Source organism: Carcharodon carcharias, chromosome 11 (assembly GCF_017639515.1).
Source record: "Carcharodon carcharias isolate sCarCar2 chromosome 11, sCarCar2.pri, whole genome shotgun sequence".
Taxonomy (NCBI): domain Eukaryota; kingdom Metazoa; phylum Chordata; class Chondrichthyes; order Lamniformes; family Lamnidae; genus Carcharodon; species Carcharodon carcharias.
Genome location: NC_054477.1, coordinates 23,239,784 through 23,261,145, shown reverse-complemented (window position 1 = coordinate 23,261,145; position 21,362 = coordinate 23,239,784). Strand labels below are relative to the sequence as shown.

Sequence of the window (21,362 nt, the reverse complement as noted above, 5' to 3'; positions counted from 1 at the left end):
AGAATGCTGTAAATTGGGCAAGTTAAGCTCCATGTTGTGTGATTACCTGATCAGTTATTGTGTCAATTCTGGTTCTACACTGGGAATGGAATGTCCCAACTTTGGGATTAATAACTAAAGTCACAATTATCAGCTCAGATTGGAGGAAACAGTTAATCCCTTTAGGCATTCACTGAAGACGTGGAATGCAACCACTGTAGTGTGCTTGTGCACCATTATAGTCAACAATAACAACTTGCATTTATATAGTGCCATTAACATGGTAAAACATCCCACAGGTGCCCTGTTGTCAAGCAAACTTTGAAACCCAGAAACATGAGGAGACATTAGGACAGGTGACCAATAGTTTGTAGGTGCATTTTAAAGGAGAGAGGGGTAGGGAAGGAAGTCAAACATGGGCTGACCTGCAAAATCATTTAAAAAATCTTCAGTTTCAATTGTAGAATAAGTGGGGTTGATAGGAGCTGGATACACTTGAATTTTGGGATATCCAGCAGGGACAGGTGCACCAGAGAGACCTACATCTAAAAAATGTATTGACAGGGTTAATACATTTTTTTAAATGCATTGATGGGATGTGGGCTTCGCTGGCTGGGCCAGCGTTTATTGCCCATCCCCAATTGCCCTTGAGAAGGTGGTGGTGAGCTGCCTTCTTGAACTCTTGCAGTTCATGTGGCGTGGGTACACCCACAGTGCTGCTAGGGAGGGATTTCCAGGATTTTGACCCGGTGACAGTGAAGGATTTATTCCCATTAATAATTGACCGACTTCTTTGTCGCTCTGTCTTTTAAGCTGAAATCCGTTACATCGAAAGCAAGGAAGTAAAGGTGCAGCTGCCAGGTATTTACCGTTTCTTTTAGACTTTCCTTCCTCTCCTGTAAATTTCCAGGGGCATGTTTTGACGATCTTATCCACCTCCCACCCCACCCCCCGCTCCCCACTATGTATCTCCCTGATATCGTTACCGTTTGGAACTGGCAGGCTGAGTCTGTGGCCGGAGACTCGCTGCCTGATCACCAGCCGCTTTGCAAGGCCGCCGAAGCGGCATTAAAGCAATTCTCCGTGTGTTTCTAACAGGGCTGGGTGAAGGGTGGGAGGGAGAGAGGGGGGGAAAAGGCAACATCCATCTCCTGGAAGAGAATTCCGCACTGGTGGTGACCTCTCGACAACCGTGTGCATTTGTGTGAATCAGATAGGGTCAGTGTGAATGACAACAGATTTAATATATTGCCAGATCACTAATTCATTGAATGAACCGTGATTTTTTTTCCCCCTCCGGGTTGAGATGACTGTATCTGGGACTTTCCCGAAAAGAGCAATAGAGCCACACACTCCGGAACCATTCGAAGTGCTGTTGGACACCCTGATTATAAGGTACCCTGATTATAAGGTACAACACAGTTAAGGAATGCCATTTGGCACATCTGAATCCAAAAAGACCCTGCAGCCACCCCTCATCCCCAATCCGCTGTAGCACCTAATTGCTTCTCAACAGATGCCATGATTTTTGCCTCTATCTGCACATCCTAATCCATATGTAGCTCATTCTTTACGCCTGTTTTTGTGGTAGTAATTACAGTAAAACTGTCAGCCCTTATTCCTCTAACTTCTGGAGTCCGCCCATGTGCTGTTAAGGACAGAGATTCAGAAGTTGCTGCCAGTGATTCTATGCTTCTCCGCAGGGTGCACTGCTGAAGCCCCTGTGGACTACAATCAAATAGAGGTCACTGAACTGACCAGAACTGCCCCTTGGATGTTGTAATATCACTGTTAAAAAACCCATGAAAAAAGTTGTGCCTTGTTAATGAGGGTAACTGTTTTTAATGGGATACTAAATCATAACTGTCACTCAAGAGCACCTTTGGCCCTGGAAAACATTTCATATTTGTGTAATATGCCAGACTTTTCAAATTCTGATAAATATATTTTAAATGTAATACCTTTTAACATTTGTTTGTGGTTTTTCAGCTTCTAATGTGTGCAGGAAAGGGGGATGTCTCCTTGGGTGGGGGAGGAGGGCCTGTACCTCTCAGAGGCACCCCATACCCCAAGATCATACCCCTTTGAGCCTCCCTCCCCCAACCGCATCCCCCTCACTGGGGTCTGCCAGGCTGGCTCTTCCAAAATCCCTGGACTAGCCTGAACGCCAGTATCCATGACACTTCTTCTCTGGGGACTGACCTCAGTCCTAGCAGTAGCTACTACTTGATCCTGGAACTGCTGGGGCTGCAGAGGTACCGACTCCCCAGATCTGGGGATCACTAGAGATTAGCCTTGTGGCTGTTTTAGCCACTGCCTTCATAATTGCTTGATGACCAGATCGGGGCACAATACTCAGTGTGATCAAGATGATGGCTGACCATGACGGTACTCAAATTAAATGATGTTGGTGATGGGAATGCATCATCTGACATATTCACAAGGGCAATTAGGGAAGGGCAACAAATGCTGGGCTTGCCAGCGACACCCATATCCCATGAAAGAAGAAAAAAAAATTGACCATTCCTGACATCCACAGCTGGACTTTAGTTCTTGAGTTGGGACCCCAATATCAAGCATAGTTCTGGATCCCAACATCCCAGGCATTGGCACCTGACACCTGATGTGATTTCTGTAGGCCTGACCTAATTAGTGCTGAGGGATTGAGCTTGCCATGATTTTAAGGATGGTGGGTGAGCTCCTGAGCTCAAAAGAGTAATAGGAGGCCCTTCAGAACTGAGAGGTCATCAGTGTCATTGTTGAAGGTGGGAGCTCCCAATGTAGGTAGGAGAGTGAGAAGGCACCTCCATCTTGAGGCATGAAGACTTTTTGACAAGGTGAAATTCAAAGTGACCAAGCTGCCAGACCATTGGAGGGAGAATTCTTTCACAGGACAGACTGCGGCTGCAGCTGCAGGGTGAGGGGTGTGGTGTCAAGAATTGTTGTACTGGCCTCCCAATCTGTGGTCGAAGGCTGCCTCCATCTCTGGGCTGTGTTTCAGCCTCAGCGGGTTGGGGTAGAGGGTGGTATAAGGGGAGGTGGGGAGGGGCGGTGTCCCACATGCCAACTGGAAAATTGCAGTCACCATTGGTCAAGTGGTCTTATTAGGCCCTTAATGATGCCTAATTGGCAACCCACTGGTTTCACGTTTCAAAATGGCCCAAAGACAGAGGCATGATGGCAAATGGAGATGGAGAACAGTGGTGGGAAATTGTGGGCCTGTCTGTCTTTGGTCTTGCCTCCACAGACATTTAAAAAGTTGACCCCCAGTGTTAATGGAACAAAGTAGGAGGGAAGGGGATAAAATTTAAAGAGTCTCAAACAAGCAAGGGGTTGAATCAGTGGTAAAGGTGGTTGCTATTGGCTCTGCTTGCCACCAGGAATGTCATTTTGTTGAGTTTCTTCTAGACGCCCTTCTCACATTATGAGTCATGAAATTCCACCCCATCATCACAGAAAGCCTGCAAATTGAATTGCAAAGTCAAGAAAAACACATTTAAAAAGGGCAAGACTTTAAGGCAGCCCAAAGAAGTCATCTACTTGTGATAGGGGCAATGGATTAGTTGAATGTAAAGTAAAGGCATAGCCTGCAAGGTGATTGACCTTGATACTAATGCTGATACAAGGGTAGATGAACTGTACATAGGGATTATTCATTAATTAGACATGACTACTTTGTTTTATTTTAATAAATATCACAGGAACTTTATCGTTAGAAACCCAAAATCTGTTAGAATGTTGTATCACATATAATTTATTCAGGCCTTAATCTGAACCCATTATCACTTATTAGTTAAAATAAATTAAATTAAGGTTTGTTAGCTAAGTGTAGTACTCTTGTTCCCTGAGCTAGATGGTTTTGAGTTCCCAGCATTAATCTTTTGCAAGGAAAAAAAATTGCATTTCATTCGAAAGTTTTGTGGATGCTGAACTGCGGGAAAATGGCAATTTCTCAGTTCAACCTCTTTGCCCCCCGCCCCCCCCCCCGGCCTCACTTTGCGGGTGTAAAACGCCTGATCTAGGAATATGCCAAATCCTGTCGGATGTCAGGAATCCGCCACCTGAGGAATCGTAGGCACCAACCTGCATCCCACACATCAATCCAGAAAGCTAGCAAAAGTTGACCACCGGTTTCAAAAGGCCGGTAACTCAAAAAAATGAGGAAATTTCTAAAGGTAACAAAACCATAAGCATAACAAAAAGCATAACAAAACCATAACCATTAAGCTACTGTACCTGGAACTGGAGTGGGCAGTAACTGCAGTGGTTCAAGAAGAAGGCTCATGTCCATTATCTTGCCAGCATCGTGAACATTTGGCATATATATGGCACAGCTTATGGCCTGAATTTTACCTTCGGTGTGCGGGCGCGCACCCGACATGCCGGAATGTAATATGATGTGCAATGACATTGGGTGTGCGTCCCACCATCATCGCACACTCGCGCGATATTTCGTTTGGCGGGCGCGCGCTGGAGTTGGCTGCGTGTCTGCCGATAACTGAAAGGCCTATTAAGGACATCAAGGACCTAATTAACTTGAAATTTACACTGCCCGTCCAACTTAACGGTTGGCGGGCAGGCGAATAGGCCAAGTGGCCTTTACATTTTTTAGGAAACCTTATCCACAAGCGGGATGAGGTTTCCCAAAGCTAATACTAATTAAATAAAACCTTTATTTTGACATTAAAAACATGTCCCATCTCATGTGACACAGTCAGATGAGGGGACATGTTTCATTTATTTTTTACTATATTTATTAATTTTTTAAAAAAGTGCTTCAATCTCCCTGAGGCACGGAGGTGCCTCAGGGAGGTTGAAGCACTCTTGCGCACACATGCGCAATCTGCTCTCCCAGAGGCCCAGCTCTCCCTCCTCCCCCTGCCTGCACAGGCAGAGCTCAGCACTACTGCTCGTGATCCACGCTGGACAGGCCTTAATTGGCCCACCCATGTGAAATTGCAGTGCGGAGCTGATTGCGGGCAGTGGTCAGCTCCCCGACTGCTCCAGCCGAGCCCGTCCTACGAAGCAAAATTCAGGCCAATTAAGTAAATCAGCTTTCATGTTCTTGTTACAGTGAATAGTAGCTTGGCCTAAATAGCCAAGTGGTTATGGTACTGGGCTTGTAACCCCAAGATTAAGAGTTCAAATCTCACAATGGCAAACTATGAAACAACATAACTTCATCTGCAACAGATGGAAATGGGTTTGTACTCGAAAGAGTTATAGTGAATAGTAGAAAGATCTAGCTAACCCAGCAATGACTACCTTTTTGTTTCAGGTGATGGCCTCCGTCAAAATTGAATGTGTTTTGAAAGAGAAATACTCGCTTGGAGAAAGTCCTGTTTGGGAGGAAAAACATGGCACACTGCTCTATGTGGACATCGCTGAACAGAATGTGTATAGGTGGAATCCTGCCAGTAACATAGTAGAGAAAGTCCATGTTGGTAAGAATTTATACCTCACTTTCGATAGGAATCAAGTAAGCATGGACACAGCCATTAGCTGTACCAATTCCCCAGGTCACTAAACTACAGAAAGGTTCCAATATTGACCTTTCCTTTCGGGTGGAGACACTAAAGGTCATATTCTTTATATTTCCTTCTGTCATCCTTTTTAACATAGAAAATAGGAGCAGGAGTAGGCCATTTGGCCCTTCAGTGTGATCATGGCTGATCCTCTATCTCAATGGCATATTCCTGCTTTCTCTCCATTATTAGGATGCCCCTAATATCCAAAAAAATTATCAATTTCTTTCTTGAATATACTCAGTGACCCGGCCTCCATAGCCTTCTGTGGTAGAGAATTCCACAGGTTGACCACCCTCTGAATGAAGACATTTTACCTCATGTCAGTCCTAAATGGCTTATCCTGTCTCCTGAGACTGTGGCCCCTGGTTCTAGGCTCCCCAACCAGGGGAAACATCCTTCCTGCATCCAGTCTGTCTAGCCCTGTTCGAATTTTAGACGTTTCAATTAGATCCCCTCTCATTCTTCTAAACTCTTGTGAATACAGGCCCAGTCGAACCAATCTATCCTCAAATGACAGTCCTGCCATCTCCTGTATCAGCCTAGTGAACCTTTGCTGCACTCCCTGTATGGCAATTGTATCCTTTCTTAGGTAGGGAGACCAAAACTATGTGCAATACTCCTACTTCTGAACTCAAATCCTCTTACAATGAAGCCCAACATACCATTTGCCTTCCTAATTGCTTGCTGCACCTGCCTATTTACTTTCATTGATTGGTGTACAAGGACACCCAGGTCCTTTTGTACATCCACATTTCCCAATCTATCACCATTTAAATAATACTCTGCTTTTCTGTTTCACACTGAAGCATATAGCTTCACATTTATCCACGTTATACTGCATCTGCCATGTGTTTGCCCACACTCGCAACTTGTCTAAATCGCCCTGAGTCTCCTTGCATCCCCATCACAACCCCACGCAGTTTTGTGTTGTCAGCAAACTTGGAAATATTACATTTGGTTTCCTCATCCAAATAATTTATATATATCGTGAATAGCTGGCACCCAAGCACTGATCCCTGCGGTACACCACTAGTCACTGCCCGTCATCTGGAAAAAGTCCCATTTATTCCCACTCTCTGATTCCGTTCTGTCAACCAATTCTCAATCTGGGCACGTATATTACCCCCAATCCCATGTACTTTAATTTTTCCCACTAGCCTCTTATGTGGGACCTTATCAAAAGCCTTCTTGAAATCCAAATGCACCACAACCACTGGTTCTCCCTTATCTATTCTATTAGTTACATCCTCAAAAAACTCCAATAGACTAGTTAAGCATGATTTCCCTTTCATAAACCCATGCTGACTGTTTAATCCCATTAATGCTTTCCAAGTGTTCTCACCACCCCTATTCTCACCACTACTATTTTCTCACCACTACTATTTCTTGATGACCTGTATTTGTATCCTCTTGATTAGTTTCCTGCGGGAAAATGCATGTCTGTGTGAAATAAAAACAGAAGTACTGGAAATACCCAGCAGATCAGGCAGCATCTGTGGAGAGAAACAGAGTTGGCATTTCAGGTCAATATTCTGCCCTCCATAAATTTAAGTTCATCCAAAACTCTGCTACCCGTATCCTAACATTCATCTATCACCCCTGTGCTTACTGATCTGCATCAGTTCCTGGTACACCAATATCTCAATTTGAAAAATTTTCATCCTCATTTTTTAATGTATTCGTTTATGGGATGTGGGCATCGCTGGTTGGGCCAGCATTTATTGCCCATCCCTAATTGCCCTGGAGAAGCTGGTGATGAGCTACCTTCTTGAACCGGTGCAGTCCTTGTGGTGTAGGCATACCCACAGTGCGGTTAGGAAGGGAGTTCCAGGATTTTGACCCAGTGACAGTGAAGGAACAGTTTCATGGATGCTCAAGTCCTGCCTTGGCCTTGCCCTTACTTACCTCTGTAATCTCTGCCAGCTCTTCAACTTTCCAAGGCCTCGACACTCTTCCAGTTGTGGTCTGTTGTGCACTGCCACCTCCTTCATCTCGCCATTGGTGGCCATGCCTACAGCCACCTATGCTCTGAGCTCTGGAATTCCCTTCCTAAACCTACACACGCTCCCACATCTCCTCCTTTAAGATGTACGTACCTCTTTAGCAAGCTTTAAATCACTTGTCTTAAGTGCCTCCTTCTTTTGCTCAGGGTCAGTTTTTGTTTGATAACCCTCCTGTGAAGTGCCTTGGGACATTTCACTACATTAAAGGTGCTATATAAATGCAAGTGCTTGTTGTACCTTGTGTGAGTTGGATACACTAAGAGTAAATTTATTCTTCCAGTTGATTTGTTGCCACATAGTTTTGAAAGTGACAATTTAATGTTAAAATTTATTTTAAATGTGATTGCTCCTTGCTCATCCCCTGCATTTTTCAGATGCTCCAGTTGGGGCTGTTGCTCCCCGTAGCACTGGGGGATACGTCCTGGCCAAAGGAAAAACATTTTCATTTTTGGACTGGGAGAAAAAAGAGGTTACTGACATAGCACCGATCGATAATGAGAAAACAAACATCAGATTCAATGATGGCAAAGTGGATCCTGCTGGACGCTTTCTTGCAGGTTTGACAATTTGAAATGTGTCTTCGTAACATTGCCTGACTCTGCCCCTCCTCAGTCGTGTGATGTTGAAACCCACATTCATGCCTTTTGTGATCTAAAGACTTGACTATGCCAATTCTATGGACAGCCTCCCATGTTCCACCCTCCATAAACTTGAGTTCTTCTGAAACTCTACTGGCTGCGTCCTTACTTGCACCAAGTCCCGTCCACACATCAGACCTCTGCTTGCTGATCCATATTGGCCCTGCCCAATTCCTATCACTGTAATCTCCTCCAGCCCTGCAACAGTGCAACCCTCTGAAATTTCTGCGCTCCTCCAATTCTGACCTCCTGCGCATCCCTGAATTTAATCACTGCAACTTTGGCAGCCCTCCCTAAACCCGTTTCTCCTCTTGAGTTCTCGTCCTTTAAAACACTCCTTAAAACCTACCCACTTTTTTTCAAGCTGTTGATTACCTGACCTGCTCCTTTTGTGGCTCAGTGTCAAATTTTGTTTGTTGCTGCTTTTATTTATTTAATGGGATGTGTGTTTCACTTGCATTTATTGCCCATCGCTAATCGCCCTTGAGAAGGTGGAAGGGAGTCGCCTTCTGGAACCGCCGCAGTCCGTCTGGGAAAGCTACTCCCACGGTGTTATTAGGGAGGGAGTTCCAGGATTTTGACCCACACAGCACTCCAATGAAGCACTTTGGCATGTTTTACCATGTTAAGGGCGCTACATAAAAATACAAGTTTTTTTGGTGTTGGTGTTTTTAAGCATTGCTGCTATAACTAAATCCTGATGGAAGTCTGCTGCATCTCACTGCAGTGTTTGGTTACAAATATAAACTCTAGTTCATGGTTCTCTTGCTGACTTTCGAATTGTAAAACTCATTGTCGGACTTAAGGTAAAATAAACAAAACGGAGTAATGGGTTCAAAACAAACACAAAAATACCTGGAAAAACTCAGCAGGTCTGGCAGCGTCTGCGGAGAGGGACACAGTTAATGTTTTGAGTCGGAATGACCCTTCAACAGAACTAAGTAAAAATAGAAGAGAGGTGAAATATAAGCTAGTTTAAGGGTGGGGGGTGGTGGGGGGTGGGGGGGTGGGTGGGGGGGTGGGACAAGTAGAGCTGGATACAGGGCCAGTGATAGGTGGAGATAACCAAAATATGTCACAGTCAAAAGGACAAAGAGGTGTTGAAGGTGGTGATATTATCCAAGGAATGTGCTAATTAAGGGTAGAAAGCAGGACAAGCAAGGTACAGAAAGCCCTGGTGGGGGTGGGATGGGGGAAAGGAATCGAAAAAGGCTAAAAGGTAGAGATAAAACAATGGATGGAAATACATTTAAAAATAATGGAAATAGGTGGGAAAAGAAAAATCTATATAAATTATTGGAAAAAAAGGGGGGGATCGGAAAGGGGGTGGGGATGGAGGAGAGAGTTCATGATCTAAAATTGTTGAACTCAATATTCAGTCCAGAAGGCTGTAAAGTGCCTAGTTGGAAGATGAGGTGCTGTTCCTCCAGTTTGTGTTGAGCTTCACTGGAACAATGCAGCAGGCCGAGGACGGACATGTGGGCATGAGAGCAGGGTGGAGTGTTGAAATGGCAAGCGACAGGGAGGTCTGGGTAATGCTTGTGGACAGACCAAAGGTGTTCTGCAAAGTGGTCGCCCAGTCTGCGTTTGGTCTCTCCAATGTAGAGGAAACCACATTGTGAGCAATGAATGCAGTAGACTAAGTTGAGGGAAGTACAAGTGAAATGCTGCTTCACTTGAAAGGAGTGTTTGGGTCCTTGGATGGCGAGGAGAGGGGAAGTAAAGGGGCAGGTGTTGCACCTTCTGAGCCGGGGTGGGGGGTGGCTAGTGGTGGTGAAGGGACGATGAGTTTGGTGGCGGCATCATGCTGGAATTGGCGGAGGATGATCCTTTGAATGCGGAGGCTGGTGGGGTGATAAGTGAGGACAAGGGGGACCCTATCATGTTTCTGGGAGGGAGAGGAAGGTGTGAGGGCGGATGCACAGGAGATGGGCCGGACACGGTTGAGACCCCTGTCAACCACCGTGGGTGGAAAACCTTGGTTAAGGAAGAAGGAAGACATGTCAGAGGAACTATTTTTGAAAGTGGCATCACCAGAACAGATGCGACAGAGACAAAGAAACTGAGAGAATGGGATGGGGTTCTTACAGGAAGCAGGGTGTGAGGAACTGTAGTCGAGGTAGCTGTGGGAGTCGGTAGGCTTGTAATGGATATTGGTGGAATCAGACCACCAGACCATTCGGTGGGGGATGGAGGTGTAGAGGGATTGGACGTCCATGGTGAAGAGGAGGTGGTTGGGGCCAGGGAACTGGAAATTGTTGATATGATGTAGGGTGTCAGATGAATCATGGATGTGGTGGGAAGGGACTGGACAAGGGGAGCGAGAATAGAGTCAAGATAGCAAGAAATGAGTTCCGTGGGGCAGAAACAGGCTGACATGATCAGTCTGCTGGGACAGTCCTGTTTGTGGATTTTGGGTAGGAGGTAGAAGTGGGCCATCCGACATTGGGAGACTATCAGGTTTGAAGCTGTGGAAGAAAGATCTCCAGAGGAGATGAGGTCAGTAACAGTACTGGAAACAATGGCCTGATGTTCAGTGGTGGGGTCATGGTCCAGGGGGAGGTAGGAAGAAGTGTCTGCAAGTTGACGCTCAGCCTCTGCGAGGTTCAACCGAGGTCCAATGCCTCAACAAGAAACTTTGTCTCTTTCTTTCAGGTGCAAAGGAACGCAAGCTCTCACTTCCCTCAATTTAGTCTACTGCATTCGTTGCTCCCATTGTGGTTTCCTCTACATTGGAGAGACCAAACGCAGACTGGGTGACCATTTTGCAGAACGCCTTTGGTCTGTCCGCAAGCATTACGCAGACCTCCCTGTCGCTGGCCATTTCAACACTCCACCCTGCTCTCATGCCCACATGTCCGTCCTTGGCCTGCTGCATTGTTCCAGTGAAACTCAACGCAAACTGGAGGAACAGCACCTCATCTTCCAACTAGGCACTTTACAGCCTTCTGGACTGAATATTGAGTTCAACAATTTTAGATCATGAACTCTCTCCTCCATCCCCACCCCCTTTCCGAACCCCCCCCTTTTTTCCAATAATTTATATAGATTTTTCTTTTCCATTATTTTTAAATGTATTTCCATCCATTGTTTTATCTCTACCTTTTAGCCTTTTTTGACTCCTTCACCCCACCCCACCCCCACTAGGGCTATCTGTGCCTTGCTTGTCCTGCTTTCTACCCTTAATTAGCACATTCCTTAGATAATATCACCACCTTCAACAGCTCTTTGTCCTTTTGACTATGACATATTTTGGTTATCTCCACCTATCACTGGCCCTGTATCCAGCTCTACTTGTCTCACCGCCCCCCACCCCCCCCTTAAAACAGCTTATATTTCACCTCTCTTCTATTTTTACTTAGTTCTGTTGAAGGGTCATTCGGACTCGAAACGTTAACTGTGTCCCTCTCCTCAGATGCTGCCAGACCTGCTGAGTTTTTCCAGGTTTTTTTGTTTTTGTCTTGGATTTCCAGCATCCGCAGTTTTTTGCTTTTATCTTAGGAGTAATGGGTTCAGCTTTCCTGTGGATCCATTTTAGACCATTTAGATGAGTTTGAGGAACATTGTATATTGTGGGTTTGTGACCAGGTTCGTGTTTCAGTAACAAAATGCTTTTGGAGTTCCACTCTTCTGCTCGACAGTGAAACCACTTTGAAACTCTAATCGAAATGAGTTTCAGGAACACAAACCAGTTCTCACAGACTGGACAGAACCTCACAATATATAAGGTTCCTCAAACACATGTAATTATCATTTACTTAAACCTGAAGCCTTGTTTAAGTGGGTTTATTTTATTGACATTCCTGTTTAGGCATTGAACAAATTTGATGATTTTTTTTATACTGAAGAAATTAATCTTAGCCCATCTTAGGGTCATTTTTGAGAGCTGGTTGTGTGGTACTGAAATGAGATGGTGATGGGGCTTGAGTAATTATCAGCCATTTTTGAAATAACATAAATGAAATTATTAAATTAAGGCATGTTTCACTAAAATAAGATGTGAAATGAAATGTTCAGTTACAATGCTTAACAATACAGCCATTTGCTACTTATTCTGAGTGTCATATTTCCATTTGTTTCTGTGACATAAAGTATGGCTAATTTGCCATAATTAGGTAAACAGTCATGGAGCAGAGAAATGTTTAAAAAATGAAATACATTGAACATCAGTTCATTTAGTAAGGAATATTTATGCTTTCAGTATCATGTACCAAACATCAGTACTGCTGTACCAGATATCCAACAGAACAGGTCAAAAAGAAAGATTTATAAAGTGCCGTTCACAACCTCAGAATATCACAAACAGCTTTACAGCCAATGAAAATCTTTTGAAATGTGGAATTTGTTGTAATGTAACTTGCGCACAGCAAGTTCCCACAAACTTCAGTGTGATAATGACCAGATAGTTTGTTTTTCTGTGATGATGATTGAATCATTGATAGCTTGCAGCACAGAAGGAGGCCATTCAGCCTGACTTGTTCATGCTGTGTCTCTGCAAGAGAAAATCAGCTAGTCCTACTCCCCAGCCCTTTCCCCGTAGCCCTGCCACTTTTCTTCTCTTCAGGTGCTTATCCAATTGTCTTTTGAAACCCATGATTAACTCTGCCCTCACGACACTGTCAGGCAGTGCATTCCAGATTCTAACTAGGGAGGGATTGAAAATTGGCTAAAGACACCAGAGATAACTCCCCTTCCTCATGTTTGAATGGTGCATGGGATCTTTTATGTCCACCTTAGAGAACTGATGGGGCCTTGGCTTAAGGTCCCATTCAAAAGACAGTACTCCCTCAGTACTGCCTTGGAGTTGGACTTGAACCCCCCAAACTTCCTATCACATAGATATGAGTAGTATCAAGCCATAGCTGATGCATGAACATCAGTAATATAATCAGGAAGATACCTAGTTCACTCCATTGTCTGTGATGAGTAGGTTGAGTTCAGGTAGGGTAGCTGTGGTTGGCTTTAATCTATTCAGACTTGGGGCAGAAATTTTTGCTCGGTGGGCGGGTGCACGCCCAACCCACTTGAGCGTGAAATGACACACATTGACGTCGGCTGAGCATGCTGACGTCAATGCGCAGTTGCGTGATAGTTCGGTCGGCAGGTGTGCATCAGAGTCGGCAGCGCGCCCACTGACAACTAAAAGGCCTGTGAAGGCCATTAAATAATCAATTAATGGCGGCGCGAAAAGATCAAGTAGTCTTTGCATTTTTTTGGATACCTCATCCACGGGCGGGATGAGGTTTCCAAAAGCAAATAAAAATAAAATAAAAGTTTTACAATTGAATTAATAACATGCCCCTGCTCATGTGACAGAGTTACATGAGGGGACATGTTTTATGATGTTTTTATTTTCTTCATTTTTTTCTTAAACAGCGCCTCATCTCCCTGAGGCAGCTCCGTGCCTCGGGGATTGAAGCGCTCACTCGCGCGCATGCGCGAAGTTTGTGCTTGGCTCGCTCGCCCTCTCCCCCTCCCACCGCACAGTTAGCACTCAGCGCTCAATGCTGCCACTCGCGTTTCACTCTGGGGGGCCTTAATTGGCCTGCCAGCATGAAATTGCAGTGTGGTGCCGATCACAGGCGATGGTCTGCTTCCTCACCCCCGCTGAGCCCACCCGCCAAGGGCAAAATTCTGCCCTTGGAGAAATTTGGGGAGTTGGTGGAAAGTTGGAAATTAGCCATGGGTCCTGCCTGGTCTCCAGCCAACCTGCTGGAAAATGTGTCTTTACGTGGTAGGGTGAGGATGCCTCTGGGGCTATGATGCCCCTTATTGTTGGATTGCCTGCTGAAAGTTACTGTCGCCTCACAAAAATAATAGTTATCTCTGCCTTCAAAGGATGGAGAAACTTTATGTTTGCGTGTTTTAGGTGGGCAGTAGTGAAATATATTAATAAACAAGTCAAACCTGTTCCCGTTAGTTGTGCTATTTTGAGATTTTAAGAGCTGGATTGTTCAGGGAAGGTGCAGCAGTCTTTATATTGTTTTAGGTTTTTTTTAATAAGATCTTTTGTTTCAGGCACCATGGGAATGGAGACCCGCCCTGGTGAATTTGAGAGGCACCAGGGATCTCTTTACGCCTTGCAGACTGACCGTTCTGTAGTCAAACACTTTGATCAGGTGGATGTTTCCAATGGTCTAGACTGGTCACTGGATCACAAGATCTTCTATTACATTGACAGTTTATGTTTTACCATCGATGCATTTGACTATGATCTGCAGACAGGAAAGATTTGTAAGTATTACAACGAACGCACTAAATTATTTGTATCTATTTACGGGATGTGGGCGAAGCTACAAAGGCTGCATTTCTGACCTGACTTAGTTGTCCTGAGGTGGTGGTGGGCCTCCTCCTAGCTAATCTCAAGTGTCACGTAACGCAAAGTCCCGACTTGAGAGATTCCACCGCTCGATCTGGGAGCTGATCCTTGGGAGTGATTTGTAACAGTTAAACTCTACGCTGCTTTATTTTGACAGCAAATCGAAGGGTTGTCTACAAGCTTGAAAAAGAAGAAGTTATTCCTGATGGACAGTGCATCGACAGTGAAGGGAAGCTCTGGGTTGCCTGCTATAATGGTGGAAGAGTGCTTCGTATCGACCCAGAGACAGGTAATCAAGCCATTTGCAGGTTTTCTACTGTTGGGTGTTTTGTCGTGAAGATTTTTGCAAATCAACCAACACAGATACAATGGGCGGAACTTGATGGCCCCCCTTGCAGTGGGGGCGGGGCCGTAAAATGCGCTGAGCCGTTCAACTTTGGCATTCATTGACTCCGGCGGGACCGTAAAATCCTGCCAGTGTAAAATTCTGCCCAGTGTTGCAGAGATGAGGGTAACTGGTCATGATGATGAAACGGATGATGGGGCATCAAGCTTAAGTCTGGGTCGAGAACGATGCCGTAGTTTCATGCGGTTTGGTTCAACCTGAGCAAGTAGGCAGGATGGGTGATAAAACAGGAGCAGAGTTTCTGGTAGTGACTAAAAATGACATTTTTAGAGGATGTTTTGGCTCAGACGTAGATTGTCACTACCCTTTAGGAAGGATGTCAGAGTCCTAGAGAGAGTGCAGAGGAGATTTGAAAGAAGAGACGAGGGATTTTACAAGGTTAGGTTGGAGAATGTTAGGTTGCAACTGTTCTCCTTGGAGCAAAGGAGATTGAGGCGAGATTTGATAGAGGTGTACAAGATTATAACAAGTCCTGACATTATGAAAATAAAACACTGTCCCCATTAGCTGATGTTATGAGGAGGAGGGGAAATTTAAGGTTTTGGGGAATGTGAGGATGAACTTTTTTATGCAGTGAGTGCTAATGGCTTGGAACTCACTGCCCACAGGGGTGGTGGAAACAGAAACGATCAATGATTCCAAAAGTAAACTGGATGGACTGTTGATGGAAAAAAACTTGAAAGGCAACGGGGTTAGAGTGGGGGAATGGCGCTGACTGGATTGCTCTATAGAAAGCTGGCATGGACTTGATGGGCCAAATAGCCTCCTTCTGTTTTATAATGACCCTATCACTCTATGATGTCTTACAGAATGGAGGTGTTCATTGAATTGAGAGGAGGTGGAAAAATGATGATATTCTTTGGCATACAGAGCTGATTCTGCACTTGCAGGTGATGGCAGTGACGATAGAGGGGGGGATGGATCCAAGGACAGATATCCGGGGACTCGAGAGTTGAAGGTGTGGGGTAGGAAGGGAAGCTGTTGCTGAAGAAGTGCTGGCTGCATTTGGATAAATAGGATAAGCCAATAAGATTTATTTTAGAAGCAGGATAAAACTTTTGTATCAAACAAGCTGAACCTTTAAATCAAATGTCAATGCCGTTTGAAAGTCAGCTAGGGTCGATGAGTATCTGTGTGATGACTGGAGGTTCTGACCCTGGAGATATGCCTCAGTCAAGTGGCAGTGGTGAAAAGGCTGGACCTCTTTTCTCCTCCAATCCTCCAGTTCAAGCTAGCTCTGCTCCCATTCAGTCCCATTAAGCTGGTACCCTGCTTCCATTCCCCAGCAAATGTTGGCATTCTGTGCCTACCAGAAGATCCGCTGCTATGGTATGTCATACTCGTCTGTCTTGCGCTATCCTCATGCACCCAATTTAGCTCGCCTGCAACCGCTCTGTGACATCCTCATCCAACTATGCCTATATCAATCCTTTCTGCTGCCCTCCACCTTGCCCTCTAGAAGAGATCTCTGTAGCTTTTTAGCTCTGATCAAATGGCTGAAATACTGATGTTTTATTTTCTGGATGTCACTTTTTAGAGTTCTTTGTGCTCTTGCAATTTCAATCATCTCTTCATTTGTCTTATGGTCTGTACAAAAGAATTTTTAGCATATGTCTTTTCAAAGGCCTGTATTTTCTTCCATAGATCTTTCCTTATTGTTTCTGAGGCATACAGGAAAGTGAATAGAATGTAGCATCTTTTGAGTTTTTTCCTTGTTACAAGCTTGAGTTTTCTTGTTGTTAACACATCGCTCCCTAGCCCCTGGATTACCATCCAGGTCCTTTTCTTCTGAAAAAAGAGACACTTCTAAGCTTTCCAATCAATCAGCACTCTCTTCACATACAGTATAAATTGTTATTTTTCCCTTATATTGGTATTCTTGCGAGTGTTCTGATGGGTACAAGAGGAAAAGTTTAGATATGTCTCATTTTTCAGCAATACTCAAGGTCTGTACCACCAATTGACTATCCCTTTCTTCTGTTGCCACCCCCTTCCTTCTCCCATTCATTGAAATTTATTTTTCTCTCTTCCATTACTATCCATTTGTCCTGTTCATTATCATTAATTTTTCCCAAACAATTGCCATCTAAATCCATTGTCCATGCAGCCCTGCTTCGACCTGAGCCTGGCTGCTAATATACTGTACAGGGTCTTCTTGCTCTCAGTGTTGCACTCATACTAGGGATTGCAACTTAGCTCACTGCACATAATTGTACAAGTGACCAAGGTGGAATGTTTCTTTTAGGTAAAAGGTTGCAGACAGTGAAACTGCCTGTTAGCAAAACTACATCCTGCTGCTTTGGGGGAAAGGATTATTCTGATCTTTATGTAACAACGGCTACCAAAAGAATGGACGAAGAGTCACTTCGGAGAGAGCCACAGGCTGGTGGCATTTTTAAGGTTTGTGGAATTGTCTTACCATATGCTAACTAGAATCAGCGATCGGGTCAAATTTAAAGGAGCATTTGGCCATTTGGTTTCTCTCCTCTTTTAAGACACTAATACATCAGAGAGATAATGGAAGACAGACCCCATCTGGCTCAAATGGCCAGAGTTGAAGATTGAAGCCAGACATTGAGCATTTAGCAGGCTATTTGTGCAGATACCACAGCCAAGTATGATCCATTTTTCAGCTGATGATCCATTCACAGATCACTAAATCAGAGCAGAGATCGCTAAATAGCAAACTGGAGTGAAGATCCTGGCTAACTTGCCCTTCACCTAGTCCAGCAGCTTTCCTACCAACAAAAACAGAAAATGCTGGAAAAACTCAGCAGGTCCAGCAGCATCTGTGGAGAGAGATACAGAGTTAACCGGTACTGGGATTTTCCGCAGCTGCCTACTGCCACGATCTTCTGGTCCTGCCGCAAGTCAATGGACTTCTGGCTGGGGCGCCGCCTCACCCATGGCGGGTCCCACCCGCGACGGGGCCGGAAAATTCCGGCCAACCATTCGAGTCCGAATGACCCTTCTTCAGAGCTGAGTCTCAGGGTAAGTGCTGAAATCTTTCTAGGATCTGCAGCTGAAGTATTTGCTACTTTAATCACTGCAGAGGTCCATAGGAGCCGAGTCTGACTAAACTTAATGTAAGATTATTCACAGTGTGAGCTAAGGGTTTGCTCCATTCAATGACAGAAATTCATGGGCTTAGGTAATAAATGAGAAGTTTCCAAATGAATGAATACATTTTATCTTATTTTCCAGATTACTGGATTGGGTGTGAAGGGGATTCCACCATATTCATATGCGGGATAGAATATTTCCACAAGCAGATTCAGTGCCAACTGAAAAGAGACCAAATGAACTGCAGCAGGATTTGCAATCTGGAAAAAAGGAACTAGACAAAATCTTACACTACTTACTGAAAACTGTAATTTTTAAAAAAATTTCCATGATATGTGTACAAATCTAAAACTGGACACAGATGTGTCAATTCACTGAATGAAAATGTTCCTGCCCACACTGTTTCTCTTTAAAAAGGGTGTGTGTTGCCTTATTTTTGTTCTCAATTTTATTGAATCAGAAGATTGTGGATTCAAGTCCCACTCAAGACTGATGCCTAAGTGTACTGAGGGAGTGCTGTGGCATTGGAGGGTGTGAGATCTTAGATGGCATGTTAAACCCAGCCCCTGTCTGGCCTGGCAGCTGGATGTAGACAATCCTATGGTACTATTTTGTTGAAGCAAGTTTTCTCTGGTGTCCTGTCCAATATTTATATACCTTGACTGTGTCGGCATTGAGGGTTGTTTTCCCAGTCTAGGAAATCTAGAATATCAGGACACTGTCTCAGTATCAAGGGACAGCCATTTATGGCTGAGATGAGGAGAAATATCTTCACTCAAAGTATTCGAATTCTCTATCCTGGAGGGTTGTGGGTTCTCCATCATTGAGCATATTTAACACTGAGATAGACAAATTTTTGTTCTCTCAAGGAATCAAGAGCTATGGGGAACAGGTGAGAAAGTGGAGTTGGGGCAGAACTCAGCCATGATTGAATTAAATGGTGGAGCAGGATCAAGGAGCTGTTTGGCCTATTCCAGTCCTATTTATTATATTCCTCTCTCTAAGTTAAGACCACACACAAAAAAGCAATTTACCTGGTCATTATCACATTACTGTTTGTAGGAGCTGACTGTGTGCAAATTGGCTGCTACATTTTTTATAGAACAACAATGAATGCACTTCAAATATACTTTATTGGCTGTAAAGCTCTTTGGAGTATCCTGAGGTCAAGAAAGGTGCTATGTTAATGCAAGTCTTTCTCTGAAGGCAGTGACTCTTACCAATGTGGTGTTCCATAGGGCCTTAGTCCTCCATTGAAGACAGAGCTGATAACTCACCATTGCATAACTACGATGAACTCTTTACCACAATACCCCAAATTTGTCTGGGTTTTAATGCAGTAACGCACTGAAACAAAAAGGTGTGAGAACCCTTTCCATGAGATGGTCTCATATAATGTAGACTTGGCAATGGGAAGGGTTTGAAAAAGGTTTTCATTAGCCTTTTGGATCTCCTGAGCACTCTCTAAATTCATTAGAAAATTGTTTTAATTTTATGAGTAAATGGATGCACCCATTGAATGTTAAAATGACTATGAAGGAAACAGTGTGCCACAAGCTTCAAAGACTGCATGGACTGAACTCTTTCCAGATAGGACAATGCTGGCCTGGCCTGTAACATGCACATCCTGCATGTTACATCCTGCGAACAACCAACATCTGTTCTTGCAGTCTGAAACTGCATGTATCTTAACTGCAGCCTAACTTATTCTTTCATAGGGCTTCAAACTGTATGTCTCTTCCTTTGACAATCTAGAGCTTTAGCAGCATTTAACCACTACTGCTGCACTTGATTTACTTCTCTTTTAAACGTTGGTGGGTTTTTGATGTTATGGTAATAATAATAATTTTAAAAATTTGTTCAGCCCTCTTACTGTATTATCATTGTTGTTTCTGTTGTTGGACAGACCAGGTGTGAGGTACACAGCTGAAGAAAAGCCCAGCTATATAATTGCATCCAAGTCATAAAAGTATAGGCCTTGGATTCTCCAGTGGCTGGGTGGCATGGGCTTACCAACAGCAGGAAATACTTCAGGTTACCACAGCAGCTAGTTTCCACTGCTCATATTTAAATATTAAATATTTGTGTTGGAAGTTGGGAGAGGAGAGGTGATTGGGAGATTGAAATCAGCGCGAGAGGAGAGGTGATTGGGAGATTGAAAACAGTGCGAGAGGAGAGGTGATTGGGAGATTGAAAACAGTGCGAGAGGAGAAGTGATTGGGAGATTGAAAACAGCGCGAGAAGAGAAGTGATTGGGAGATTGAAAACAGCGCGAGAGGAGAGGTGATTGGAATATTGAAAACAGCGCGAGAGGAGAGGTGATTGGGAGATTGGAAGCAGCCCGAGAGGAGAGGTGATTGGGAGATTGAAAGCAGCCCGAGAAGAGAGGTGATTGGGAGATTGACAACAGTGCGAGAGGAGAGGTGATTGGGAGATTGAAATCAGCGCGAGAGGAGAGGTGATTGGGAGATTGAAAATAAAAGGAGGGGAAGCTGAAGAGGAGCGGCCAGTGTATGAGTGGCCCAGTGAAGGAGTGGAGCTTTGAGGCTTTGGCTCGAGAGGCTTAGGTGAGCAGAGGCTGAGGACGAGCTTTCTCCCAGTGGGGTAGGGCTGGGTAAGTTCCTTTAATTAAATTAGGAGTAGGTAATGGAGGCAGCAATTAGGGCAGTCGAGTGCTCCGAATGCAGCATGTGGGAAGTCTGGGACAGCACAATTGTCCCTGATGACTACACCTGCAAAAGATGCATCCAGCTACAGCTCCTGACAAACCGAGTTAGGGAACTGGATGAACTTCGGATCATGCGGGAGGCAGAGGCAGTAATAGACAGGCGTTTCAGGGAGACAGTTACTCCTAAAAGTCAGGAGGCAGGCAGCTGGGTGACTGTCAGGAGAGGGAAGGGGAGTAGACAGAAAGAACAGAGCACCCCTGTGGCCGTTCCCATCAACAATAGGTATACCGTTTTGGATACTGTTGGTGGGGACGACCTACCAGGGACAAGTTGTAGTGATCGTGTCTCTGGCACCGAGACTGGACCCTCAGCTCAGAAAGGAGGGAGGGAAAAGAGAGCAGTAGTGATAGGGGGACAGATAAGAGGTTCTGTGGGAGAGATTGAGAATCCCGGATGGTCTGGTGCCTCCCTGGTGCCAGGGTCCGCGATATCTTGGATCGAGTTCTCAGTATTCTCAAGAGGGAGGGTGAGCAGCCAGATGTCTTGGTCCATGTAGGGACCAATGATGTAGATAGGAAGGAGGAGGAGGTCCTGCAAAGACAGTTTAGGGTGTTAGGTGCTAAGTTGAAGGACAGGATCTCCAGGGTTACGATCTCAAGAGTGCTACCCCTGCCACGTGCTAGTGAGGCTAGAAATAGGAGGATAATGCAGCTAAATACGTGGCTAAGGCAATGGTGTAGGAGGGAGGGCTTCATGT

General features: G+C 44.7%; 1 protein-coding gene across 1 annotated transcript; it reads left to right on the top strand.

The window, feature by feature from the left end:
- Positions 1 to 761: 761 nt before the first annotated feature.
- On the top strand, positions 762 to 18,347 carry LOC121284244 (regucalcin-like). Its single transcript, XM_041199562.1, has 7 exons — positions 762 to 840; positions 5,258 to 5,423; positions 7,885 to 8,067; positions 14,167 to 14,382; positions 14,625 to 14,756; positions 17,119 to 17,273; positions 18,078 to 18,347. The coding sequence occupies exons 2-7, from the start codon at positions 5,261 to 5,263 to the stop codon at positions 18,126 to 18,128; spliced, it is 900 nt and encodes a 299-aa protein (XP_041055496.1). The 5' UTR covers positions 762 to 840; positions 5,258 to 5,260; the 3' UTR covers positions 18,129 to 18,347.
- Positions 18,348 to 21,362: the final 3,015 nt, after the last annotated feature.